This window comes from Barbatula barbatula (assembly GCF_947034865.1).
Source record: "Barbatula barbatula genome assembly, chromosome: 14".
NCBI lineage: Eukaryota > Metazoa > Chordata > Actinopteri > Cypriniformes > Nemacheilidae > Barbatula > Barbatula barbatula.
The window spans coordinates 21197398-21225103 of record NC_136777.1 but is presented as its reverse complement, the minus strand read 5'-3'; the positions used below and the strand labels follow the sequence as shown (position 1 = coordinate 21225103).

Below are 27706 nucleotides of genomic sequence, written 5' to 3'. Positions count from 1 at the left end.
TAGGGATCATGCATTGTATCCATTTGAGGAAACTACATCTGGCCACGTAAATCACATCTAGACAAGTCCTGTCAAAGAATAAACAGATTAAATTCTGTTCGGATTTCTTTGTGTTTCAGACTGAACGGAGACAATGATAAAACAGGGCTTCAACAGTATCCGCTGTGTTTGTATTTAGTCTGTCATTTTCATAGTTGCCAGAATATAGGAAGTCTTCATTTTCTAAAACAAACATAATATTATTTTAACCAACACTGAATCTTCGGCATCCAGACGAAGCCTCTTTAATACTGAAAACAGACTTCAATAACTACACAGCTGAAAGAAAACTCATACAGTCAGTCCTTCAGGTCTCGTTTGAGGAGTAGCGTGATGATATTGTTTAGTCTTATTTCCTATTTTCATTACCCTCTTGCTGTGAAAATATTAGACGCTTTCCTGTAGATGATTTAGTTTAGTCTCGTTCTGTGTCTGGCATCATCTCCTTTAGTGGAGAAGATTGTTTTCAAAAGAGGCCACGTGGATCATGTAGACCTTGGTGAAGAAGATCTGTAAGACCACATGTAGAATTGTAGGGCTTGTTTAGTTAAAGGCTTTAGTTTATAGTTAATGGGACACCGGAGTATTTAATGGGAAAGCACATATTAAACGTAAAGATCAAATACAAATTAGAGATGATCCAAACATGGTACTCTGTAATGTAGAGTAACCCAACCACTCATGTCATCCTGACCATTTTATTTTAACTCAACCATCAGATCGTGGTTCCTCTCAGCTTCAAGTCAGTTTTTGAATTGAATTTTGAATTGAATCTGATTGAACCCTGAGATTTTAAATTGTACTTTACATATATTCAATTGAACGCTTTATCGCAGATGCTAACTCCCTGTCTCTTAGCAGGGCGAGACCGGAGCACAGGGACCACCGGGGCCTCCTGGCCCCCCAGGAAGTCCTGGACCTACAGGCACTAGTGGACCCCCTGTAAGTCACAAAAAAATCTGTAATTCATCCAGATCAGGAAACATTGCCATTCATTTTAATGACCATTGAAGTGTAGTGTACTTTAACAGTCGTCTCAGGCAACCAATTCCCAGATTGCAAAATGTTCTCGCAACATTCCTTTCCTTCTCACATTAAATCATTTAGACTTTTATCAATTTATTCTATTTATTTATTTCTTTTTTGGGCAAAGAAAAAAGATCTTCTTTTAGCGGATCAAAATAAGAGTTTGAATAATTGATAAGGAATAACTTCCTGGCTCTTCCAAGCTAGGAAATGGCAGTGGATAGAGACCCAGTTTTTGGAGCTCCTAAAAGCGCATATATTCGTCCTTGAGTTGAGATTCGTTGAGCCTGTGGGCTGCCATTTTGAGTGAGAACGGTGTTCATCTCGTTTACATCCAACCGTTAGTGAATCAGCTCAAAACATGAATCGTTTTGCTTACAAATGTCATGAGACATGCATCAACCCTGGACACGTAACCCTGGAGTCATATGTATAACTTTTAGGACAGATATGCACTTTTTGGAGCTTCGAAAAATGGGTCTCTATCCATTGCTATTACTAAGATAGGTAGAGCCAGCATACTATTCAACATAACTCAAATTGTGATCCTCAAAAAGAAGATACACTTGGGACGACTTAAGTAAAAAATATGCTAATTTAATTTTTGGGGTGAACTGTTCCTTTAACTTGTTATCTGTGGTGTAGGGTAAACCTGGAGAACCCGGCAAACCTGGAAAGGACCCAAGGGTGAGTGTTTACATCTTGTGCTCGCTTTCGGACACACTGCACATTACTTGAAATAGTATCACAAGTCTGTCATGTTTCTTTCTGCTACAAAATGCAACACATGTCTACAATATGAGATTTTTCCCTCTTTCATTTCTAGATGCTACCAGGGCTGAAGGTGAGCTTGAAAGCGCACGATTGTCCAGCTGCACTGCACTGATAGTATTTTCCACAGGCGAGTCGTAAACAGACTCGTATGAAGTTCACACACAGTTCAGCGGCCTGCAGGGTGGGTCTGCTCTGTTTTTGCCACTGCAGAAGGGGTGGATGCGCCATTATTGATTATCCGTGTTGCTGTTGGATAAGTATGTATTTCCCCTGATGCATTAGTTGCCACTGAGTTTAGACCGGGGGACCTTTAATTGAAGTCCATTAGGAAGCACTAATCCCACACTGAAGTACACTTCTCTATAAAGATGGTCTCTAAAAGTCGAAATAACAGCCGTAACTAGAGGTGTACTCCCTTAGACGTGAAGTACCTTATTAAAGAAAGACTTTTCTTTCTTATTGGCTGTTTAACAACTTGTCTCTCTGTAAAAATAAAAACACTTCTTGAAAAAAGCATTTACAATCCAACTAAAGGTCCAAAGACTTTGTGGTATTTTGACATTTTCTCATTGATTTACTCTATTTAATAGGGTGAGCCTGGCGTATCTGGACAAAAGGTGAGTGTATTGAAGTTTTTAACTAGATACATTTTTTTATTGTAGTTATAATGCAGTCAAGAAATAGTTCACCCAAAAATGAAAACCATGTATACAAACCTGTATACATTTCATTGTTCTGCTGAACACAATATATAATATATTTAGGAAGGATGTCAGTAACCAAACAGAGCTCATCCCCTATTTACTGCCGTTGTAGGAAATATGAATACTATGGGAGTCAATGGGGAATGAGATCTGTCTCATTGCTGACATTCTTCCAAATATCTTCATTTGTGTTTAGCAGAACAAAGAAATGTATACAGATTTCGAGGCAATCTGGGGGCGAGTAAATGATGATAGAATTTGTATTTTCGGGTGAACTATATACAAGAAATGAATATGTGACTGTGTCATCCGAGTACTTTTTCAATTGCACATTTCAAAGGCAAGACAGACATTTAGTACTGCTGATTGATTTTAAAGGCATTAGAGACGTGTTTTCACTCGGGTCCGGAAAACACGGGGATTTGATTCATCTGCTCAGGCGCACCCTTAGGGATAAAATCGAAACTTAAGGGAGTGACACGTCACTTATTATTCAGCAGAGGGATTGATCATTACTGAATGTGAGGATAGTCGAACGTCAGATTAGATGAGGAATTATCATCTGGAGAAAGAAACCTGGCTCATCACAAGCCGGTAGGACAGAGGATGTAGAAGTCATTGCACAGTACAGCAAAAATACGGAGGATTAGAGAAAACACAAATCATAAAATAAGAAAACTCTTCCTGCTTCATTTTAATCTGTTTTTCAAGTCAATATTTTGGATTTGCTAAATTAAGATTTTTACTCTGTATGTTGTAGTTAACAGTCAAAATTAGTTTTTTTGTCATAAAATAAAATAGAAAATACATTATAATGCACAATTTGATCTGCGAATTACAATTTAGCAAAGCTGCGTTCTGTGTCTAATCTTTCTCTATTGTTTTCTCTTAATCTCGCAGGGTGATCGTGGTGAGGCGGGTCCAAGTGGACCTGAAGGCCCCAAGGTAAGAGTCAGTAACCTTTGGTCAGTTTAAGCATCTTAAATTATCAACCTGCTTCACAAGTCACCCTTCACTTCTGGGTCAACCTATTGCATAATCCTACAACAGAAGATGACGTCAGTTCCACGGCACCCATTGATTAAAGTGATGAAAATTCTGTCATAATTCAATCGCCCTCTTGTCCTTTCACACCTTTATGACTTTCTTTCTTGCGCAGAACTCAAAAGAAGATATTTTGAAGAAAGTTGGTAACCGAACAGCACTGGACCTCATTCACTTGAGACACAAATAGACGTCCTCTATTGTCTCCATCTTTATTGCACTCTTTCCTACACACGCCTCGGTTCTTTCCTAACAAAACAGAAGGTCAAACAGCTTAGCCTATGAGAAGCTATACATGGATTGATTGACACTTTGTGAGAAATACGTATTGGCACACAAAACACAAAAGGTTTTTCCCACAAGAAATTGGATTTACTTTGCCTTTACAGCCTGTACTTTAGGTCTGTTGCGCTTTTACACGTTTGAACTCTGGAGCAACTTGCCTGCTCTTTATTTCCATTCTACCTTTGTAGACTTAAGCTTTCTTCCATGAACCATCTAGTTCTTTCCAACACACGTAGCCAGTCAATATCAACGGCTGGATTGATAGCGAGCGTGTCAAATAGGGCACAGTGAGCTTATGGAAAATTCCTCATAGCAGAACTCTATTGAAGTAGTCTGGCGTTTGTTCGTGTGTACATTCAGCACATGTTTCATTTCTCAGGTGAAATGTATGCATTTATCTTACGCGCTAAAGCAGAGAATGAGTTATTTCGCACAACTGCACCACCTTGTGGATACCTGTGGATCCTGCAGAACCAGATATTTATGTCTGTTCAGAATTAGATATTTCATGCATCTGTGTAAGAGGCGGAGAGCCAAGTGAATGGCTTTACAATTAAAAGGTCCTTGGAGATACGTTATTCGGCACGTTACCAATTTTTCCAAATCCGACTCTGTCGTTCTCCCTTGAACAATCATTTCTGATAAATGACTTCTATTCGTGTTTTGCTGTTTACTTAGAGCTGACAAGCCATGTGGCTGAAGAGCTTTTTCACAGAACAGAAATGTTTGTTTGTGTAATTCCTCCAGTAAACAGAAACTTGTACGGGTTATTTAGATAAGCAGTGTGACTGATGGAGACTTTTGCAATTCTCTGTATCTGATAGATTTAAAGTAAAGTGAAATATTGCAAATGAAACAGTATTTTCATTTGTGAGAAAAGGCACATCAAGCTGTTTTGCATTTTATCTTATATCGGTCTCTTTATTTATGCTGTTGTTTCTTGGTTCCTCTTCAGGGTCTTAAAGGAGATCAAGGCCTGAAGGTAAGCGTCAAATTTGACTCTTTTTACTATTATAAAAACAAGCGTTTTTCATGGGATGTACAGACAAATGTTAAAGTTGAAGTGTTATTTTTTAATGATGTATGACATTGTCCTATCCAAAGTTTGTGGTTGGTTTTTTTGGAGATGTATTAGAAAACCTCTATTATTTTTTATTGCCGCATAAATGACTCACTTCACCTTTCAATTGAAGTGGGGCAATTCCAGCGTTATGAATGTGACATTTTCAGTCAAAACTTGATATATAACTTTGTAGAGAACGTTTTTATTACCAATATTAAAACCAGTCCAGACATCAAAAAATATCAGTTTAAAGGTTTTCTATTTTAGAAAAGGGAAAAATGTATGTGTTATGGATGTGACAAAGAAGGACGCAGGTTTTTGAGAGACAACATACTTTGTTGGATTTCTTTGAGTACAAACCAGAAGCAATGATACCCAACAAGCGGAGAAGGTTATGTTCCCAGCCCCACGGTGGCTAAAATATATTTTTCACAGTCACAGGAGCAGCTGTTTTAAGTCACACTTCGAAACATCTGAAGATTTATGTTACCCTTCGTATAACTATCTTAGTACACATATACAGTACATTTGCTGTAATCATTGCAAAACCATCTGTCTGTTTATGACTAGGGATATTTGCGCTTTGTAAACAGAAGTGGGATGCACGTTAAGTTTACACCTGTTGATGCACAAATAGTCCCTACAGGGTTCAGCTCCTTCAGTTAGTATCTGATGAATGCAGAGTATCGTCGTCTAAAGCCTGTAGTTAAAATCATCTGTGTGGGCCAACCAGGACAAACACAGAGTGAGTTCATGAACAACGTTTTCTTGATCTTTTGATTTGATTTTGATAATAAATAATTTGTCGTACTACTCACAATTCCTCACTTTGAATGAGGGCTTTTCTTGAAGGAGTATTTCACCTCAAAGTTGGTCCCCGTTGACTTTCTATAGTCATTTTTATTCTTGCTATGGTAAGTCGATGGGGACCAACTTTAAAGCCAACAACTTAATAAAAGGAACAATAGAAAAAACAGCCTTAAAAGTGTTAGATAAATGAAGAACAATTGTTAAAGACAGTGTAATATAAAAAGAATGATATGACCCCTTTAAATAAACCATGGGATTAGAGTCCATGAGCAAGACATCTAATGTCAAGTCCTTCAAAACGTTCTCTTCTTTACTTCACTAGTCTGAGTTTGATGGGATTTTCATTTCCTCTTCATATTCCCCTGACTCCTGTCTCACGACCACCCAGTAGAGCCTCGTAGTGAAAAGACCTGATGCTCACAGGATCAGAGGTTTCCTTTAGATCACCGGCTTTATCCGTTTATTGCTTCTGTTTTTTTATGTAAAGCGTGCCAGAAGAGAGCACTCGCTCATGTCATGGTTTTGTTTGGCTTTCTAAGATCCCATGTCTGTATTAGTTGCCCAGGGTTGGGTTCCAGCAGCGTGTATCCGTCTGTGTGCCTGTGTGGTGTGTTTGTTGCCTTTCTGAAAATATATTTGGGTATATTGTGTAGGGAGAGCAAGGAATGGCTGGGCAAACAGGAGAAAGCGGAGAGAAGGTACTTTGCCTTGTTGTGGATTTAAATGTGTTGTTAGTGTGTGTGAAGCAATCTAACAATGAAGCACAGTTACTGTATTTCAAATGCTTTTGCATGAGCATGTAAGTTCTGTAAAAACTTGCACAAATACACAATAGAAATACATTTTTGGGTTAACTTCAAATTGAAATGCAGCCAGGCTGCTTTTTTTAAGTCAAACCAATGTTTATTTTTTATTGTAACACAAAAACTTAGGTAAATCCTACTCCATAAACAGTATATAGCATTAGCTATTGGTGGAAGAGCTTAAGCAGATGCACCACTCTTTTGTGTGTGCAATAATGTAAAAAGTGACCTCATTGAGCCCCCGAAATGCCAATGTTCTGACACGTCACATCTTTGTGAGAAACAGATCACAATCTGTGAGACGTTACAGTTTGAATATGCAGAACTGTGAATGAGATTTGAGAGGAAGAGAAGATCTGATCTGAACACAGACTGAGGGGAATCGTTCAGGACAGTACAAATGTTTTGCATCTGAAACCAGGATGTGCACACCGGCATCACGCTGTGCTACCAGAGGGACTGGATGCTAAGAGAAAAACATAAACAGCAGCACAAGACGCTTGCCTTCATCCGAGCACCTGTGCCTCTGATTTAGAGCTCTCTAATCCTGAGTCCCCCGTTACACACCGCCTGATGGACTTAACACACTTATTTTTGCTACCTGTCCTTGTCTCTGCCAAACACACGTTGCCGTACTCTGTGATTGTTAGGTCGGTCGTCATGGCAACGCTTTGTGTTCCTGTATTTCAGCTTATCATGTTTGTGCTGGAGCACATGAATGTGTTTTCTTCATCAGTAGACGCACCAGCTGGGAAAAGTACATCTGCAGCAGCGCTATATTTATAAAGTTATATACATACAACTTTATCAACACCTCTAAGTGAGGAAGGGTTCGCTTCGTTTGTTTGATGGTGGGGATGAGGGATGGTTTGTTTGGGGTCATGGATTGGGACAGAGAGATGGATAGTTTAAATTAGACATTGAGGGATTTGGCCGTTGAAGTTTGTTTTAACTTTGAACTGACACTGTGCCCTTTGAACACTCCATGAAAAGTTCCAAAAAGTTATGAACTGAATTCATAAGTTTCATAAGAAGGCGCCAGTGAGCTTTTGGGACGCCATGGTCGGCAGACTCATTTCCGGTCATATAGCAACTGTATAGGAAAGTGAGAAATTCTGACTGGCAGGTATTGGTGTTTTTAGATACAAAATAAGAAAGTAATATATCAGCGAAATGATAGATCCTCTTTAAATTGCTGAGCACTTCTTTAAGCCAAAACAACTAGTTATGTGACCGGAAATTAGTCTGCCGACCCTGGCGTCGCAAAAGCTCACTGGCGCCATCTTGTGCAACTAGCCCATTGTTTATCAAGTAAATAATACATATTGCTTATTAAATGATAAATATAATTGTGCCAACATTCTTTTATTTATTTTATTAGAAAACTATAAAAGTATTTATAAAATTATTTTAAAAGGATAGCTATTTTGAAGATGCTGGTATATATCATATTTTTGGGGTGTTATAGAATATAAAGATGTTTTAAGATCTTTTGAGAGGTAGTACTATATTTAGACATGCATCATGGTACTTTGATCTTTTTTTTTAAATGTCTTGTAACGCAATATTTTTGGTACTTTTATATATTTACCATCTTACCAACCATGCTGTATCTTGGTTTAATGCTGTACTTCAATGTCACCATGTTTGAAATACAGTAAAGTAATACTATGGTAGGGACTATTTTTTTAACTAATAGAACCGAAAACAAACTACCGTCTTTAACCTTAAAATATCTGCTTCTTTCGTTAATGGTACTTTACCCAGATTCTTGTGATTTGTGTAACCAAAGTTTATTAGATAACAACAGATAAGCAAACAATAAATGTCAGACTTGAACTTCTGCAGTAGGCAGTGAGTCTGTATTAAATGAGCCTCTAAAAGACAATCTACATTTCTCCTTCTAGAGGAGAATCTGAAGCACATGTTTAAATGCACACACACGCACAGAGACAGACATACACGCGTGTAACACATGCCTGGCGCCCCTGCCATTAGACTCTTATGTGAAGACAGAAGGCTGGCGTGAGAAGACCATGGTAAAAAGAGACGTGTGGTTATGAAGAGCTGCACCTCAGAGATCAAATGAGAGGCCTGCCTTTATTCTCTGCTCTCTTTCTTTCTCTTTATATGACGTCAATGCTGAAAACCTCTTAATTATACCCTCCCCTCCAGACCGGGATGACTTAAACAGAGTCTGAGAGTTATTAGGGCAATAAGACAGCGTGTCACAGATGACAAAAGGAGCTGTTAGGTCTGACACAGAATAGTTTGTTAAATAATTACATTTATATTGTATGTTTACCAAGTAATGGTTTGTATAAAAGTTAGGGATGTTGTTAATTTAGATTTATGTGTATTAACTTACAGCAACATACTATTATTTTACAGCTTTGAATGTGGCCTATCCAATTAGGTGAAGGGTCGATCTTTAATCCCATAGGGTTATGTGTGTCTGGTTAAAACATTGTCAACTAAATTACGCCCTAGTCAGAAAGGAATGGTTTGTCCTATTCTTATATAATCTGCTATAGTTGTGTCCAAATGACGTACTATAGATCATAGATACATAATTAGATGCCACATTAAAATTTTCTATGGTCCACTATACGTAGGTCGTCTGCCACCTTGTAAATGTGCGAGATGGTCTGTGTTGCTAAGTATGCTCAACTCGACATTAGATGCTTTCCCGTAGAATTGGGCTACTTTAAACTGTTAATGCGGGTCATGAGTGAAAAGTTGTTATTATTTAGCTGTAAATTCTAAAATCAAGCGTATAGCGTTAGTTGTGGCAGGTCACGTGAGTCAAGCTCACATCAGCTAATGCTCATCTACCTTTAGAAGCCATCACAGCTTCCGTTTTAAATGCATTCAGTTAACAGCAGCTTATCGCATTGTTCAGGAGCAAATTACCCTCCTCCCTCCCCAGCTCCACTACACCTCACATTTACCATCGGTACTCGACTTCAGGTACTATTCCTTTTCATAAGTCTTATTTACTTTACATAATGTGTTACACTTAAACGTTATTAAGAACTAGTGATTTCTGTTGTTCTGTTCTGTTTTCTCTAAGGGAGGTTATCGCTGCCCAGTTTTTGCCCAGAACTATACCGCCAAAATAAACTGTATGCAAATCTTTTTTGACGATAGTGACCCTGAAAGAAATTGTTTAGTTTATGAAAGTTAGGTTCTGTTATTTGCACTAGGGAGATTAGGCATATATGGTTAATTTTGTTACACAGATCTGGCAAACCTGAAATTCAGTGCGTTAGCACACAAGAGCGTATGAGTGTATGATTATGAAAATGTATTTACTGTTGTGTAAACTCAAACATTATATTTGCTAAACTAACACAAGACAATAATGAAAGGCTATTACATTTTTGGGGAATTTAGATCCCAGCGATTTTCACAGTCATGGTTGTTGGGGAATTCTGGCTAACTGTAAGTGATGTCAGTGGACCGTTACACATGACGGACACCTCTTTATGTATGGAATGTTCCAAGGAGGCATCTAGGTATATACATTCTTTGCAATGAGGTGATGCTTGTGTTTTGGGGAAAAAACTATTCTTCACATTTCTTTACATTTTCAAATGGCAAATGTGCAATTATATATTGACCCTTAAGTGTAATTGACGAAGATGCCAAAGTAATGATTTTTTTCAAACAAGTTTGCTGAAGCGAATCAGGTTTGTCCAATAAATATCAATGGTATAGATTATAATTATTATTATGTCCAGCCTCGCCTCAATTACGAACAGATTTTCACGAGTCCTTTGAGAATCAACTATTTTATCTAATTGTTGTTATTCTCCCTATACAAGGTCCCTTTGTGTGTTTCTCGGGCAGTAAATGATGCACATAAATGGAACTCATAGGGTTTATTTATGAATTTCCTTTAGGCTTTTTATACCTCTGGCCTAGCACATACGCCCGTGGTATCCCGTTTCAGAGGAGCCAAACGAAGCCATTACTTATCGCAAGCCGTCCTGAAGGAATCAATTTTGTCAGCAGAGAACACAGCCACTTTCCTCTGCGCTGATGAGTGTTCTCTTTACCTTCCCAGAATTCCTCTGAACTCCAAAGAGTGCGTCCTCGTCGTTTTCAGCCTGGAGATTAGCGCTGCCATAAATCACTTGCAGCCAATGTCAGTTCGAACACTCTGGCCTGGCCTCTGCCCCAACGAGTGTTATTCGCCGTAGCTCTAAAATAGACTCGGACGGGGTTGAAACAGACATGACGATGGACAGGGAGGGCGTCTGGAATGGTGCAAGTTGATTGGAAAAGGAGAAGATCAAAGCGACTTCCTGTTTTCAACATGCACTCTGGGAAGTTGGATAGGGCCGTGCTCTTTCTTCTAGTTTCGTTCTATCCCATTGGTTTCACATTGTTTATAGTAGCAGCTGAGTATGCTGCAGTCTTGTATCCAACCCAAATGCACACCGGAGTGTCTTGGATCATCTGTACACCCTCAAACCACACACTTGTGGTGTCCGTCTCTCTCTTGATAACCTGCAAGCATTTCCAAGGTCTGACCGCAGCACCTGTCAAAACGGGCAGTGCCAAGCTCGGCTCCACCACCTGCCCCCATGCTCAGACTCACTGGAGTCTTCATGCCAACGCTGCTCTCTGCCCTCGAGTGCCGGCTGTCTGGCTGTCTGTCTCCAAATGACATTCAGTGTTTTCTATAGAGGCTTGGTGGAATGCATAAAACATGCTGTAAAATGCTTTTCTGATGACACTGTGCAATGCAGTCGTTGAGTGCTTGAGTTTGTGGCCATGTGTTTGCTTGCTAACCCTGATAAAAAGTCCAGCTTAGATCTGTTACTTTGTTGATGGTTTGGTGCAGGTCTTACTTGTGAACTCCCAGTAAGACTTTAAGGGATAGTTCAGATCTTTCATCATTTATTCACCCTCATGTTATTTTTCTTGTACAGAACACAAATGAAGACAATTTTGAAGAATGTACGGACACAAACCACTGAGACATTTCTCAAAATATCTTCACTTGTGTTTCACAGAAGAAATAGTTATATACAGGTTTTGAACTACATGAGCGAGAATAAATATTCATAGACTTTGGTGTCTTGTGTGTTGTGATTTGGTTATGAGCAAGATTTTTGGTTTCGGTTCAAAGCATGTGACATGTTAAAGATATTGAACAAATATTGAACTGATGCAAATTTTTCAGGGTGATCTAGGAATGCCTGGGAAACAAGGAGTAAAGGTAGTTCACTTCTCCAATTCTCCTTTACCCCTGCAACATATTACCCACAATACCTTGTGTAAAACCCTCGACCTTCCTTAAAGTCACCCCCAATACACCACCTGCATCCCACACCCAATTATTTTTCCAAAGAATTATCCTTTATTCCCCGACCCCTGTTTCCTGCATGATGTTGGAAAAGCGTTCAATTGCTAAAAGGCTTGTCCGAGAGCTTGTACCTAAGATGGTGTGTACTGTAATGTGCGTTCACGCCCGAGTGTGATTAATAGCTCATTATCAAGGCATGTCACATATAAACTTATTACCTTCAGAGACCGTAAAGTGGCGTCGGAGACTTGAGGAATGAGATGGCATGAGAAAAAACCATTGAGGGTGCCTGGAGCGCTCGGGTCAAGTGTCCGACCGCAGCTGTGTCTCTGTATCACCGCCTTGGTGTCTGCTCATTAGTCTCAGCTAACAGACAAGAATTAAATAGCTGTCGTGCGCTCTTCACTATTAATAACAAAGCAATTGTGGGCGAGTCTCTGCGGCACGGCTAGCAATCGGCTGTTAGCGTGCCTGGAACGCACAAACGTCAAAGCGGCGATCTAAATATTGATACCAGCGTGCGCAGTCTGATTACTTTGATAGAAAAGATGGACCCAGTGGGGTTTACAGTCGATGTAAACAATATTTGTCTAAATAACTATAGCAATGATTTGTGCACCAAATCGAGCAAAATATGTTGTTTCCTTGAGAACATGATCTCTCACTCTTTTCCTCCTCTCTTTCTCTTTTTCCTCTGATGTTGACAACTTGCCTCCCCTCAGGGAGAGCCTGGTTTTCCGGGCATCCCTGGTCAAAAGGTAAAGTCCTTGGTGTGGCTGTTTTTTAGCACATTTGATCACATGACTTGAAAAATATAACGGTGCTTTTCCTGTTGCTGTAAAGGGTCAGGCGGGTATTTCTGGTATCCCTGGGAAACGGGGTTACAAGGTACATCCTAAATGAGCACTTTGGTCGTGTGTTGCATCATCATTTTGTTTGATCATTTTGAGATTTGCTTTTCTTGTTTGATCTTAGTTAACACTTTGTAAAAAGGCTCTAATGTCATTGGTTGTTTGTTTTGTTTGAACCTGTATTACAGTACTGTACATGTGCATGCAGAAATGCATTTCTGAAATGGCGATCTGGTTGTATGCTATCAGTAGTTTTTAAGATTAAAGAATGCCACAGGTTTTTAATTGTTATAGTGCCTCATGGATGCCGTGCTCAGTAGTCATAAAAATAACATCACAGATGCAAAGAAGTCTTTGTTATATTTGACTTTATTATGCTTGGCAGTGTCTTTATTTAATCGTTTAATGTTTCCTTAAATAATCTCTTGGTTAACTTCTGGGTTGTTATATGTTGGCAGGGAGAGAGAGGTGAACCCAGTGCTGTAGGAAGTGGCATCAAAGGAGAACCAGGTGCCTCAGGACTGCCAGGACAAGCTGGCCCCAAGGTACCATCCCAAATTCTACAAAGATTTTCAAAGTATCTATACATTCACAATAAAGTATTAAATCGTTTTTCTTTTGTTTGTGTGTTGCGTTACCGATGTCTGGTGTGTTCTGTAAGCCAACAGGTGTATGTTTATATGTTTTAATGTTTATATGTAAAACAGTAGTGTGATCTCAGTTTCAATTGTTACTTTGTTTTCATAGGGTGAGAAAGGCGATTATGGCATAAAGGTGGGCAGCTGGCATTTTTTTTAACTATACTGAGTACTTGCATGAGTATATTATTGTATTGTATTGTTATTATACTGCATTGTTTTTATTCTGCAGGGTGAACCTGGTATGGAAGGTCCCTCTGGGCCAAGAGTGAGTCAAGCCGTTTTCAAATACTGTATATACAGTAGTCGATACAACTTTTTCACTCACAGACTCAGTTCTGCAAAACATCAGTTTGTAATTGTAGTGTACATGTCATGGGTCATTTTAGAAATCACATTATATATTATGAATTACATTAATATGAATTAATATGAATTAAATGTTTCCGATCATTCATCAGGGTCCACCAGGTCCTACAGGCGAGCCAGGAAAGACGTTGATCAATGAGAATGTATGTCTGCTCTTATGTCTTATGTATTTAACTTTTTCAGAATTTGCCATAATATCATCTAAACATTTCTTTAGCTTGTATTGTAATGTGTAAACTACTTTGTATTTCAGGATATTCGTAATGTGCATTCAATGGTAAGTTTCACAAAATAGCTTTTCACATTTATTATTTGGAGAACTGTGATACAGATACAGACACTAACAATGAAAATCTGTGTCATTTAATAAAATACCTTGCAAAGTTTTATCAAACGTATGTGCTTTTTAGGGCCCTCCTGGTCTACCAGGACCTCCGGGGCCTGCTGGCACTCCAGGCTTGAAGGTAGCCCTAACCTCAAAAATGTTGAATTACATATAAAACCGTCTTTAATTTAAAGCGAGTGTGTATTCATGTTGACTTTTAAATGAAGTATATTATTATACACTTGAACAGGTAAATATTGATTCTAAAGCATAGCTGACAGAAGACAATGCTTGCTGATCTATCATGGTAAAGTTTGTAGGTCGACACGTTTAAACCTTTTAGGTTGCAGGGAATACAATGAGAGAATTACCGTAGTATACTAAGTGTACCGTATACTAACATTCATGTGCTGTAACTGAAAACTAACCTGATCTCTTACTTTAACCCATTTATCTTTTTTTAGGGTGATATTGGATTGCCAGGTGCCCCTGGTCATGATGGCGAAAAGGTCAATTTAATTTTCAAAACAAATTTCCACTTTAATAAAAGAAATGGATGGATGGATGGATAGACTACATATTTTATCCCTTAGTTCATTGGTGAATGCATACATAGAACCTTTGTAACCCTGTGTGAATGTACCTGTACTTCCTAGGGTCCACGAGGAAAGCCAGGAGAACCAGGACCCATCGGCCCACCTGGACCAGAGGGGCCACGAGGAGAGGGAGGAGTTATGGGCTTCTCTGGACCAAAAGGAGATAAGGGGGACATGGGCCCTTCTGGATCACCCGTGAGTGAAAGTAGATTTTATGAAAAAAAAATGAACAAAAATCTAAAGAAACATTGTGAGCTACATTAGTAACATAAATGAAACGTATGTAAGCGTGGTCAATGTTGTATAAGCAGTATCATCAAATGTGCTTTAAAGTGACAGTTCACCCGAAATTGAAAATTCTTTCAGCATTAACACCCTCTTGTCATTTCAAACCTGTATGACTTTCTTTGTCCCGCAGAACACAAAAGAAGATATTTTAAAGAAGGTTGTTAACTGGCACCCATTCACTTGCATTAGTTTTGTGTCAAGTGAATGGTTGCCGGCACTGTGAGGTTACCAACTTTCTTCAAAATATCTTCTTTGGTGCGGAAGAAGGAAAGTTGTGACAAGAAATCTTTGGGTGAACTATCACTTTAATGAAATTGGTCAAAACTTGTGGTTGGTTGGCAGCAATGCGTTCTTAAAAGCCTGCAGTTTACTAATGTTTAACCCAACATCAATGTCTATTGGCTGTGTGGAAATAGTTTTAATTGGCTGTTAAATGATGTTCATCAAACGTCCCCTGAACTTTTTGTCAATTTTCCTCATTCTGTAGGGTTTAGATGGCCCTACAGGAGAAAAGGGGGTTTCAGGGCCCACTGGTCCCATTGGATTGCCAGGCCCAATGGTACGCAATGGTGCCCCTCAAACAAATATAAGTCATTGCTGACTAAAGTGACTTTGGGGTGCAGTGTATTTCATCATGCTGTTTTGAGTTTTGCTCAGTGAAAAGTAAACTCAAGTTTTCCTCTTTTGCGTTTCATACATTCATCAGGGTCAGAAAGGTGAACCTGGAGAGAAAGGAGACAAAGCGGAGCTGGTACGTTCCCAGCTTTACTACACATTAGCTTGTGGGTTGATATATCTAAATTGGGCAATACCTTTATCCTAAATGACTGTTTTAATGGTGATCTGTGTTTTTTTAAGATCTACGGGCCTGCTGGGCCTCCAGGACCTGCTGGGCCAGCTGGGCCAGTGGTGAGGGCAAAAATCATTCTTGTTCCAACCACAGTGTCATGTCTCCAACATTGCCAGAGATGTTTGTGTGGTTAAGGAACATACCCACCGCTTCGAATAAAGATACAACAAAGAAGATAATTTGATTTTAATTTGATGCTACGTGATATATGATTTCTCACATTCATTCTTTCTTACCTATCAGGGGCCTCCAGGTTTGTCAGGACCAAAGGTAGGTACACCTTCATGATACAGTACATTACTTAGTTACAGAACTGTTATCATGTTAAAGAGCACATTATCACTCATAATGTACTGTATCGCCTATGTGGTTCAGGGAGAGCCAGGAGTTGGTTTGAGAGGAGACAAGGGGTCATTTGGACAAAAGGGAGATAAAGGAGATAGAGGCCATCTTGGACTCCCTGTGAGTACATTTTCTATTTGAGTGTTTGATACTAACATGCGTTACATTAACTGGTTTTAGGGAGTTGTGGAACATTTAGATACCAGCACAGATTTACTGTATTTAATAGTTTACATGAGACTGATACGAGATGTGCTGTAGCACTCCAATATCAATATGAATGTTCTGCTATTTCATGTATGTTTGTAACTACACATCGTGATTTAATGGTTTATTGTTTTTACATTGCATGAGTCAGTAGATGTGCACATTTGGAAATCATTGCAATCATATAAATGCATGTGCCATCATGTCATCATCTTTACATTACATTACATTACATTGTTATATATATGCATTTGAATAGATTACTAATTCCTAATAGTTTCAGATTACTGCCTAGCCGTCTCCATAGCTATTATATGAATGAATGATATTATTTGAAATATGTTTGTGTTTGTTTATAATGGTTTCCTCTTCACTGTTCTGTTAAATAGCATGCTGTAGATTTTGTTTTTGTGAATTTCAGGGGTCTTTTTTCTGACTTCTGTTGTATATCTATGGTGTCAAAGTCATTGATAAACTTGTTCTAGTCACATCAATGGCACAGTAACTCCTTTTGTTTTTATGAAAAGATCTGATTTGTCATTAAAGTCCTGGGCTGCGTTTCCTGAAACCTTCTTAACGCTACGTCGTTCTTTAGCTATACCATAAGCAGTGCCTTATCGTAGCCCGAAACCCTCTTAGTTAAGTATAGCTTCTGTAAGTCGGTTGGTCTGGACCGCTCTTAGCTATACCTTATCACTGTTGACGGTTCATTCTACATCGCAGTTTAATTTCACACGTACAATTTAATATAGTCATTTGATTTATTATTACATTTATGATTTTTACATTAACTTAGTTTAAAGTTTACAAATAAAATACTCAAGTTGTAATACACCCAGTGTATTGAAGTTTTTTCATTGATAAAATTGCCGTACACTGATGGTTGTTAGCTTTTTTAATTATAGCATAGTATACCAAGGCACATCAGCTGGCAAACTATTTTACAGAAAAGCTTAGGAGTATATAAGGGAATGAATGTTATGGGGAGTTCAGTCAAACTATGGCAGCGAGACTGCGAATAGTTAAATCAAAGACGGTGCTGTCCGCGGAGCCAGTTAGTGTGTGTGCACTATTTAATAAGAGAACGTTTTAGTCCCCTGGCTACCATATCACAAGAGACAATTTGAAAAAAATGTTGCCTGCCACGGGAGCAGCTTTAAGATCTTGTTGGTCTAACTAACTCAAGACAAACTCAACGGAGGAGCCCCTAAATTCAGATGTTTTTCAAATTCTAATTCAGGTTTTTTTTTGTGTTATGACAATATAAACCAGGTGTTCCCAAACACAGGTATAATGAATGGTATCTCATGGCACACTTTCACAATGTGAAAATGACTAAACTGCCAGATAGTGTAGCGTGTTGAGACATCTGGCCATGAGATTGCAGGTTCGCAGGTTGATTTCACAATTAAATAAAGTCTATGGTTGGATTTTTATCGGATGAGTTCTAATAAATGCAACTTCAACTATTTCTAAAGTGCTTATTTTATAAAGAACGCCGCTACCTCACATAAAGCAGTTTGTATAGAGTGAATAATTGATTGTGGAGCGATCAATATCCATTAATTCAGCACCAACGCCGTGGACAGAACCTGTTGGGGTGGCACGTAGGAAGTAAGCTCATAAGGTATAGTTCGGGAAACACACGTAGAAAACATATACCTGTAGTTAAGATATACCTTTAGAGTCTTCGTAACACTATAAGAGACAACGTTATCGGGAAACGCAGCCCTGTACTGTATGCTTTACCAAAAACAAAAAAGGAAAAATACATTTCTAAAATATCTAAAAGGTTACATTAGCCTGACATAATGTCTCTGTTCCAAAACCTTTATACAGTAAGCCATTCCCAGAATGCATTACAATTATGCATTTGATTGATGCTTTTATCCAAAGCCACTTCAAGCTATACATTTTATCAGTATGTGTATTCACTGGGAATCAAACCCACAACTTTTATGTTGCAATACAATGTTTTATCTATTAACTCTTTCCCTGCCAAAGACGAGTTATTACGGCAATCTGTGTTTGTACTGATGTACAGCAGATGGCGCTGTTACACACCTTTGGAAAAAGTACGGAATCTCTGAACTGAGAACGTATATATTTTATCTGTTTTAAATGATTGTTCCGAGTCTAATCTGGGTGGAGTCTTTGACCAATAAATGTTCATTATATCTGACTATCGCTGTTTAATCAAAGTGATGCATTTTAAAAGAAACCTACCCTATCTAAGGAGTGATAAAAAAGAACCAATGAAGAATACAATTTCTTTTGTTTGAAAGCAGAGACTCTGTTCTTTCATTTGATATACTGTTTGTCCATAAATAAATTACAGACCCTGGCTCTGGCTGGCAAAAAAATGTTTAAAGGCTGGCGGGGAAAGAGTTAAGCAAGAAAAATGCAGACTATAAATATATTTCATTACTTAAAATATTAATAAATTAGTTACATTAATCTAAATATTGATTTTTTTTTCATGGTTTTATAATTGTTATTTGGCAACATGCTATTCTCAAACTGAACATATCAAGTTTGAAGGCTCTATAGACAGAAATGCAATATAATATGCATAACGATGTCTTCAGAGGTGTATAAAGACCTTACATAATGAAGCGTTATGATTTTATTACCTTAGAATTAGTTGTTTCTATCTACATACACCGCGTGTCCCCTAACATGGAATTCTTCTACAGTTGCCCCAAACGGACAAATTGCTCAAATTGCTGCTAAATTTCATGTCAATTAAAATGCTTCTAAGGTTACTCTTTCATTTGAGATGTTGCTAATGTAGACAGCTCACTTATTTTTGGACCAGAGCCACTATGTACATAGTATTATTATTATATTTGTTTAACAAAGTAAAAAAAACATTTTTATTACTTAAAGGAAATGTTGTATTTAGGTATTCATTGTTTAAAGTCAAAGGAGTTACTGTCAGTGTCTTACACATCATCTTCAACACATCACCCCTCCATCAGAACTAGTGTTGTTTTTATGTGGCACACGAGTCACTGCTTCACTCATCCATCCCCCCCCCCTCTACACCCCCCCCCCCTTCACCTCCATCTCTCCTCTCGCTCTCTAACTCTTTACACGCTGTCCAGGGGGCTCATGGTTTAGACGGCAAGCCTGGTCCAGTGGTGAGTGGCGCAACACCCGTTCCCATCACCCCCATCTCTCGATTTCCATCTAGCCCTCTGTCATTCTTCCCTCTGCAGTCCGCCTGCTTTTTCTGTCTGTCTGCTCGTCCGTCTGCTTGATCTGTTGCTTGCTTTGTCGTCTGCATTTGTGTGTTTGTCTCTGTTGTCTGCTAGTCAGGGCCTTGTTTATATCGGCATGACTTTATCCCTGAGTCTAAATTTGGCCGTTACCTCTTGCTGTTTTTGGTCAACCGGCCTCTAGTTTAGTTCTGTAATGGTAGCATGGCCGAGCGCTTGTAAACAGTTCTCTCTCTCCAGCTGACTTTTCTTTCCTTGAAAGTCCAAAAGTGAATAATTCCTTTATATTTCATGCTGTCGCAGCCTTTTGTACCTCTGTATATATTGAGACGTGCCTGGCCTCTGTTGAGCAAGAGCTTCATTTCTTTCCGAGAGACGAGCTTTGATCTAGTGATGTCGTAGCCGGAGAGCATGATGGGATGCGACTGCATGAACAATGATTACTGTACAAATGGCTGAAAAGTAGGACTCCCAAAAGAGCAAGGTGTCTAACAGGCCTTTTGTTGAATCCTCTCCAAGGCACAGGCGGAAAATGCAAGATGGATTCACTTTTACAATTACTTGTGTCTGTTTACTTCTCTTTAGATCAACAAACTTTGGGAATTTTGTAGTTCTTCATAATTTGAGAAGACTTCATTTGGAAGCAAAATCTCTTATAAGGATTTACAACTCTCGGGAACAGCGTATCACATTTAAGTAGCGTGAAATTGCTCTTATTCCGCTCAGATAAAGTTCGTTGATCTATTGGTGCTTGCCACTGACTAGTTTTCCTCCTGACCCTTTCACCCATCACCTCTGTTAAAGCTCACATGTGTCATTTTCTACTCATGTTTGAAGGGTCTGATAGGACCAGCCGGGGTTTCTGGGCCTGCAGGACCAAAAGGAGAAATGGTTAGTGCCATTTTGTCAATGTGAATGAACCGAATAAACAAATATACACCGCTGTTTTGTTTTGCATCATTGCATTAGTAAGCAATTTGTTAAACTGCTTTCTTAATCAGATTTGGAAGAATCAAGAATGTTCCAGTGTGCTGTAGTTCACTGTAATGTTAACTGTTTGTTGTTTTCATTTTAAAGGGGGAAAAGGGAGATATGGGAGTAGCAGGACCAATTGGGCCTCAAGGCATCCCTGTAAGTGATGTACCAGAATCCATCAGAACCCGTGTGACAGATCTCATCATTTACCATTTTAAACTGTGAATAAACTCCTTGAAATGAAGATTAGGCCAGAAATAATGTCTGTTTTTCATTCATTCAGGGTTTAGTAGGACCACCGGGATTAAAAGGAAACCGGGTAAGATTATAAGTGCCTTATTTATGTTATTGTGACTATGGGACATGAGTATTATAGAAATGTTGTTTTATGCTGTTTTAGAATATTGAATTCTATTCACTATTTGTTATGAAAGCAATGGTTTATTAGATAAGCAGAAGCATTACACATTTTTAAATGTTTCTATACAGTAAATACACATATAAACACATATTGACGATACAGAAAAGTCTGACATTGGTGTACATTGTTGTTGCATGGATAATGCAAAAAATGTATTCATATTGATAGTTTTTCAATGATTCAGTTAGCACATCGTATTATACATTTTCTGTCTGTGTCTTCCATCTTCCTAGACTCTTGACCTTTCTCCTATTAACACTAATTTCCTCAGTTATGGAATGTCTCCCACCTTGAAAGTCAAGACATGTCAATGTCTCCTCCCAGCATCCTCCACTGGTGATGTAATAAACATATAAACCAGACAAAAAATAAAGTAAAAGAACCTCAACCTGCCACATATCGATCGGCATTGTCTAATTCTGTGACTAAAGCTCAGTGAAAGATGCTGCGGAGGACTCTTGGACGCGGTGCTTTTTTACTCTTGTCCTTTCCTTGTCTTCCTCTGTTTTTTCCGCAGGTCTTCTTATCCCCTTTTCCTCCCCCCACACCCTGTGTCCCGTGGCTCTGTTTGCCAAGTCGGGCCGGGTCGTCCTCTCTGTACCCCTCTCATGCTCCTCCCGCATCCTAATGTTTTAGCCTGGGTTAATATTCCGCCTCTTCCTCACATCCTACTTTTGTTCATATCCTTCACTGACCTCCTTCCTTCCAGCCTGTGTTCCTTTTCTGCCCAATTACACTAATGCTGCGAGTTCTTACGGTTTCATAATGTCACATCTGGATGTGTTTTGAAATAGCACATAATGTGGGAAGTAGCATTAAATCAGTGTAGAGCCCATTTTATCCTGATAAAAGTATTCGGGAGAGAAATTGAAGACTGCGTGGAGCCTAAAGCTGTCATAATGAATCAGGATTTAGAAATGAGCTCCATGTTGAATCGTAATGTCTTTCCACTTTGATTTATTTTCTTTTAGAGATGGAATAAATTTATGATGAGGGCTGTTTGGAATTTTAAATCTGTATTTTAGCTTGGATGTCGTTATAAAGACTTATAGGAGATTCAATTTAATTGTTCCCTTACATTAATCCTTTAACTTTGCGTGCAGACTTGAAGATGAAATTCGAACAAAATTCATATGCACTTTTAGATTTTAAAACTCAAGACATCAGGCTGGAATTGACCACATTATGTATATTTAGTTTATTTATGCTAACATTTAAGAACAAGTATAGGAAATAATTCAGTTTAATATTTTATATCATTTTGTCACAGACATAAATATATAGGCTTTAATAATTTTATAATTAAAATTAACTTCTAAATTTTATTAATAATGTTAACTATATATATATAAGAATATTTTGTATCATCATTCATTTTTTAAATGATGTTGTTTTGTATAAAATATAGTGGTATAAAATATTTAGTTATTATTACATAATTGACATATTAAAAGTCAATGGATGATGTTCCAGATTTAATTGAATAATTTCATGGGAGCAAATAACAAGTTAAAACCTATATAGTACACCTACGGATGAAAATTAAATGTAAAATAAAAATAAAATTATATGTTAGTTATTTGCCGAAATCTAACTTTAAAATAAAAAACTGGATTGTGACTAGGGAATGAATGAGACCAGAGAATGATCAATGGACATCAATACACTTTTGCCTTGCCGCCACTGTAACAGGAATAAACATACATAAAGAAATACAATTCTCCCCACTAACCCCATTGGCGTATTTCCTTCCTCCTTAACCCCTCCACTTACCCTCCTTTAATGATCCCAATATTCATCACAACACTATACTCAAGCACACCTACTGTTCATTTAAGCATCTAAACGTGTTGTTCTCAGTGATGATGCTGCTGCAGCAGTCGGACTGAAGTCTGACTTATTTAAATGCACTGTTGTTTACAGGGGGAGAGGGGCAAGAAGGGCAACAGGGGGGCCAAAGGGGATAAGGGAGACCAGGGAGCCCCAGGATTAGATGCCCCGTGTCCGTTGGTATGTCTTTCGTTCAATGTGGAGCACTAAGGCAAAAGGAGCCTTCACGTCTCCTTATGTCTTCGTGTGATGTCACACTAACCTATGCCCAGAGCAGTTCTGGTCCCAATATGTAAATTATACCATACACGGATATACAGTATAAAGACTTTTAGGTAAACAACTATAACTAAAAAGATTGCTCGTATACTGTCTTTTGAAAACACACTTGGTACCAGAACTCTCAAGGGATTTTTCTTTTCAGGAATCTGACTGACAGGAATAGGGTTTTGCTGAACACAATAGGGTGGAGATGCTGGTTCAATACAGAGGTTATTTGTAATATCTCGTTGGACTATGTGAAGTTCTCAGCCCTGTGGGACCAGAAAGCATGTTCCTGTCAGTCACGCCCAGTCCACTTGGTCTGGGCCAATCAGGTGCCGGGACACAGCGGCAAGTGTGGAGGTGTGGTTGGACAATAGGATGTTTATGTGATTGATTTCATGAACAGGGTTTCCGAGGCTTTAAAGGGGAGAAAGGTGAACCGGGGCTGCCAGGCCTGGACGGGCTGGATGCCCCGTGTGCTGTGGTATGCTGCTGTCTATCCCTTTCCTTATTCAGCATGATTTCTGCCTCCCTGAATCCATAATGCTTTCTAAACATGTCATACTTTTGCACAGGCCATTTAAGGAATCTTGACAGTTAAGAGCAAACTTGTAGTACGCTTGCATGATATCATAATACGACTAAAATGAAAAGACTTCTCTGTATGCATTCATCTTAAAACGCGATTAATAAATCAATTATAAAATATATTATAAAACACTAACACTAAAACACTAAGTTTGTTCTCACTAATACTTTCATGTTTTCTGTTATTAGGGACACTTAGTTGTTGTGTAATACATAAACAAATCTGAATTTATGCATAAAATAAAGTGGTGGTTTAACTACTTAACTTAATTAATACCTTAACCCGCAATATTGACTAACAATCTTAAGAGAAACACAAACTTTGTTCTCTCAGCACCACATCCCCCTCTCATTTCGGTGGTCTCCAAAAAGCATCTGCATTTGGTTCTCCACCAAATGCATTATTGGAAAAAGTTATTCTTTGTCACTTAGCAAAAAAGTATTTTTATACATTTAAAATGCCAGGTTGACTGAAATGATTGATTCGATAAAGTATGTATATGTTTTTCGTAAGTGCCACTGTGCTGATGTATATTTGCATGAATACAGTCAGGGGTTAAATTGGGTCTGGCCCATCCGGGGGGATCCCCGGCACATAGAATGAGGGTCTCGCTCTGCTCCTTGCCAGTGTGCTGTTCCTCTGGTGTTATGGAGCGGCATTCCGCCGTGCCCCAGTATAAATCTGCTGTGCCCAAGTATAAATCTCAATTTAAAGTAATAATTTACCTCTTTTGTCAGTGTATACACTTACGTTGATAATCGCAGAAAAACAGATCTATATGCACCATAGTGACCCAATTCGGAGTCGTACATTAAACACGTGCATGCAGACATCCATGTCTCTGTGCCCTTGTGTTTCCGCTCTATACAGCGCCCAGCCGCTGCTTCTCGTCCGGTGCGGAGCTGTTTGTGAAGAAAGGCCTTCCAAAATATGTTATTTCTATCAAATTCAAGCATTTAAAGCTATTTAGTTTGTGGGTTGAGTGTCTGCAACGAAGTAAATGGGTCACCTCAATTATTGTGAATGTTGTTTGTAGTTTTGACAGAAAAGTAATGGAAATACACAGGTCATATATCAAATTATATATAATACGTTAATAAATGATCATAAAATAATAGGGCGCACAGGCCTATGCAGAAAGATGTAATTCTTATCACATGTAACTTTGTATACTGCTGGCATCTAGAATGATTTTGATCCGAGTTTTATTGTTCATAGCAGAGGGCTCTCTTAACTTACATTATACAGTTATTCGATAAATAAGATAATATTATAAGCGTTGTATGCACACCCCACAGAGCCCCTCCGCATAAGAAATCCCAATTGAATCCCTGAATACAGTCATACTTTATATTGAATGATTGTTTTTCTTGCTTGTTTGCAAAGTCATTTTGTGTGCATAGATGGAAAAGAAAGACATTTTTATATTTATTCACCACTGCTCTTCTATCTTTTCAGGGCGATGATGGTCTGCCAGTACCAGGGTGTTGGAATAAAGTGAGTGGATTTCTCCTGATCATATTAACACTTTGCTTTTGAAATAATTGCATCCGTATCCTCCCCACTTGATATAACTCATGTTATGAACTAATCATATGGAGGTATAGAGACAAAGCTGCAATCCGTCACTTTTGCTTCTCCGTCGCCATCCTTACTTTTGTTTAGAAATCACTGGCATTTCTTGTGAAATTTGACCTGAGCATATAAATCATTATTTTTGGCTTACAGTTGTGAATTATGGTAATGCAAAAACACAACAATGATTATTGATGTACCTGCTCAATATTTGATTTTGTTGACTTTAACTAAAAAAGTTACAAATTGCAGCTGTATTTTCATTGTGTCATAAAAAGTGATTTTATACATTGGTTGAATAATAATTGTACATGTTTTTCATAATATTCCTTAAAATGATTTAAAAAATATGATATGAACTCAATTACCTCCACATGCTTGACAGATGTGTGCTTGTAAATAACGTGTGCTCTCTTTGACTCTTGTTTTGCAGTGACGTTAATTCCAGAATCTCATGTTTGTTTGTATATAGAATATTTATTTTTGTACTATTTTCTTTGCCGTTGGTCTGTTATATTGATGGAAAAGAAAAATACCATAAATCATCGAAAATACTGGCAGGATTTTTGTACAGATTGTTTATTTTTATTACCGGTAATGTTGTTTATATAATGGACTTTTATACTGTAACTATGCATTATGTCCAAATGTTTTAATGGAGGAAGAAATATACTGTGGCAGCATATGCATGATATTTGTGCATAATGTTAACTGATATGTGCCTATTAACTTATTGTATCATGATGTCTTAATGATGTGTTGTGTCGGACCACGCTGCACTGAATAGTGGGGCTGGAGTTTCAATTTGGCCTTGTGTTATGAGGACATCCCTTGCTCTGAGTTTAACATGGACTTTGTTGGATATCACACTGCGGTCTTATTAATATCAGAACTAATGATTTTACACTGTAACTGCATACTGTGTGTTAACTGAAACTTAAAATGACTTATTTGAAGTCTATAGAGGCAGTATAATTCAGTTGACGTATGTTTGAATACATAAATGATAAGCATTTACAAAGCATGACTTGCTTTTCAGTTTGTCCATGTTATTTTTTCCCAATTCACATAATTCAATAAAAAAAACTAAAATGGATAACTTTTGTTAAACAATCCACATAAAGAGATGCGCCTAGATGGCTTTGTGTAAATATGTCATGGATTTAAGCAGCTATTTTCTCTAATCACATCTCCATAATCTAGCCATTCAATAGTAGAAATGAATTCATTTGGCTTCTCGTGCAATGCTGCTCACTGTCAAGCAAATTGCTAACACTTTCCAAGCCCGTCTTTACCTCAACGCAAGTACAAATGAAGTATCAAGCCAATGAAGTTATAAGTATTATAAACATGACATTTATGTTAAACTAATATTTAATTCCCAGGACTGGGTCATAAAGCAAGACCCCCAAGCTAAACCTATTCTGTGTTCACGCAGTGTCAAGTGGAATGTGTAGGATTGCTGCTGTGTATAATGAAAAGCTCTATTTTGCCAATAAGTTAAGCTTGGTTTGTAATCATCTGTCTATGCATCTGTTATACCTCATACTAACATGTGCCTTAATGCTTTACCCTGCCAAAGTAGTTTTAAGACATATCAGCAATAATGTCAAAGAAGCTATGCTGTCTACATGAGGAATATAAGAAAATAAATGGCTGTCAATTTTTCAGCCCAACTGTTTTCTACAAAGTCTTGTTTATTCATTGTCATGTTTGTTTACGTACTATACACGCCTTGTTTGCATAGTGGTGAAACGTTTATAAAGAGTCCAAGAAACATTAACTCCCTCTGGCTGTTCATGTGTTGCGTTGTGTATTTGTGCTTGTTGTGTGTTAAAACCGCATCACGGATTTGAAGCCTATATCTTATATTTTAAAGAATGGGTTATTCAACACAAGAGTAAGAGTATTGGTGAGAGTACTAACACTTTTATAACAACACATTGTCCCGTGCATGTCATCATCTCCATATGAATGAATGTCACGTTTGAAGAACTTTACAGAATGTTACAGTCGACTACAAATGTTTTTTGTCTGTCATTAAAAGGGTCAGAATCCGTTCCAGCTTGCCAAGAAGTAACACTGCCATTAGATCCATGTGGTTCTGACGATTTCCTTCACAAAGCGACACAGAAACTTGAATAGTTTTGGGATATCTTTGTGTTTGGGCTGCTCTGTGGTGGGTGTCTGAGGGATTTGTTCCCTGCACAACCCACCTGTAGTATGAAAGGCTTCACGGGGCGGCAGGCATTAACGGACTAGACTTTCAAGAACTTGTCATCTTCAATTCTTTTTTTCTGTTGTGAAAGAAAAGCAAAGATGCAGAAGTAGCATTATTCTTCAAGTTTTACACACTTCTTTCTCTTTAATGTTATTCACTATGTGAAAGAAAACATTTTAGCACATTCTGTTCATTTGTTAGTTCAAATGAGTATTATTATTAATGTCTGTGATCAGAGGATCCAGCGCAGCTCATTGAACGTGCCGATGTGTGTTTCCA

The 27706-nt window shown here is 38.2% G+C and overlaps 1 protein-coding gene across 12 annotated transcripts in view; it reads left to right on the top strand.

The window, feature by feature from the left end:
• Positions 1 to 26987, top strand: part of col13a1 (collagen, type XIII, alpha 1) — an 83264-nt gene extending 56277 nt beyond the window's left edge. For 5 of the 12 annotated variants that reach the window (XM_079473259.1, XM_079473266.1, XM_079473256.1 and 2 more), the window contains 25 exons: positions 898 to 981; positions 1711 to 1752; positions 1892 to 1909; positions 2430 to 2456; positions 3444 to 3488; positions 4828 to 4854; positions 13175 to 13261; positions 13464 to 13490; positions 13587 to 13622; positions 13816 to 13866; positions 13977 to 14000; positions 14134 to 14187; positions 14513 to 14557; positions 14705 to 14839; positions 15420 to 15491; positions 15639 to 15683; positions 15791 to 15841; positions 16026 to 16052; positions 16158 to 16244; positions 20390 to 20443; positions 20630 to 20683; positions 20811 to 20846; positions 22872 to 22958; positions 25090 to 25128; positions 25640 to 26894. In XM_079473259.1, coding sequence (XP_079329385.1) covers positions 898 to 981; positions 1711 to 1752; positions 1892 to 1909; positions 2430 to 2456; positions 3444 to 3488; positions 4828 to 4854; positions 13175 to 13261; positions 13464 to 13490; positions 13587 to 13622; positions 13816 to 13866; positions 13977 to 14000; positions 14134 to 14187; positions 14513 to 14557; positions 14705 to 14839; positions 15420 to 15491; positions 15639 to 15683; positions 15791 to 15841; positions 16026 to 16052; positions 16158 to 16244; positions 20390 to 20443; positions 20630 to 20683; positions 20811 to 20846; positions 22872 to 22958; positions 25090 to 25128; positions 25640 to 25642 — 1257 coding nt within the window. In that variant the 3' untranslated portion in view covers positions 25643 to 26894. Of the gene's footprint in view, positions 1 to 897; positions 982 to 1710; positions 1753 to 1891; positions 1910 to 2429; positions 2457 to 3443; positions 3489 to 4827; positions 4855 to 13174; positions 13262 to 13463; positions 13491 to 13586; positions 13623 to 13815; positions 13867 to 13976; positions 14001 to 14133; positions 14188 to 14512; positions 14558 to 14704; positions 14840 to 15419; positions 15492 to 15638; positions 15684 to 15790; positions 15842 to 16025; positions 16053 to 16157; positions 16245 to 19438; positions 19475 to 20389; positions 20444 to 20629; positions 20684 to 20810; positions 20847 to 22871; positions 22959 to 25089; positions 25129 to 25639 lie in introns of all 12 variants that reach the window. The other 7 variants (XM_079473258.1, XM_079473262.1, XM_079473264.1 and 4 more) reach the window with 3 other exon arrangements.
• The last annotated feature ends 719 nt before the right edge of the window (positions 26988 to 27706 follow it).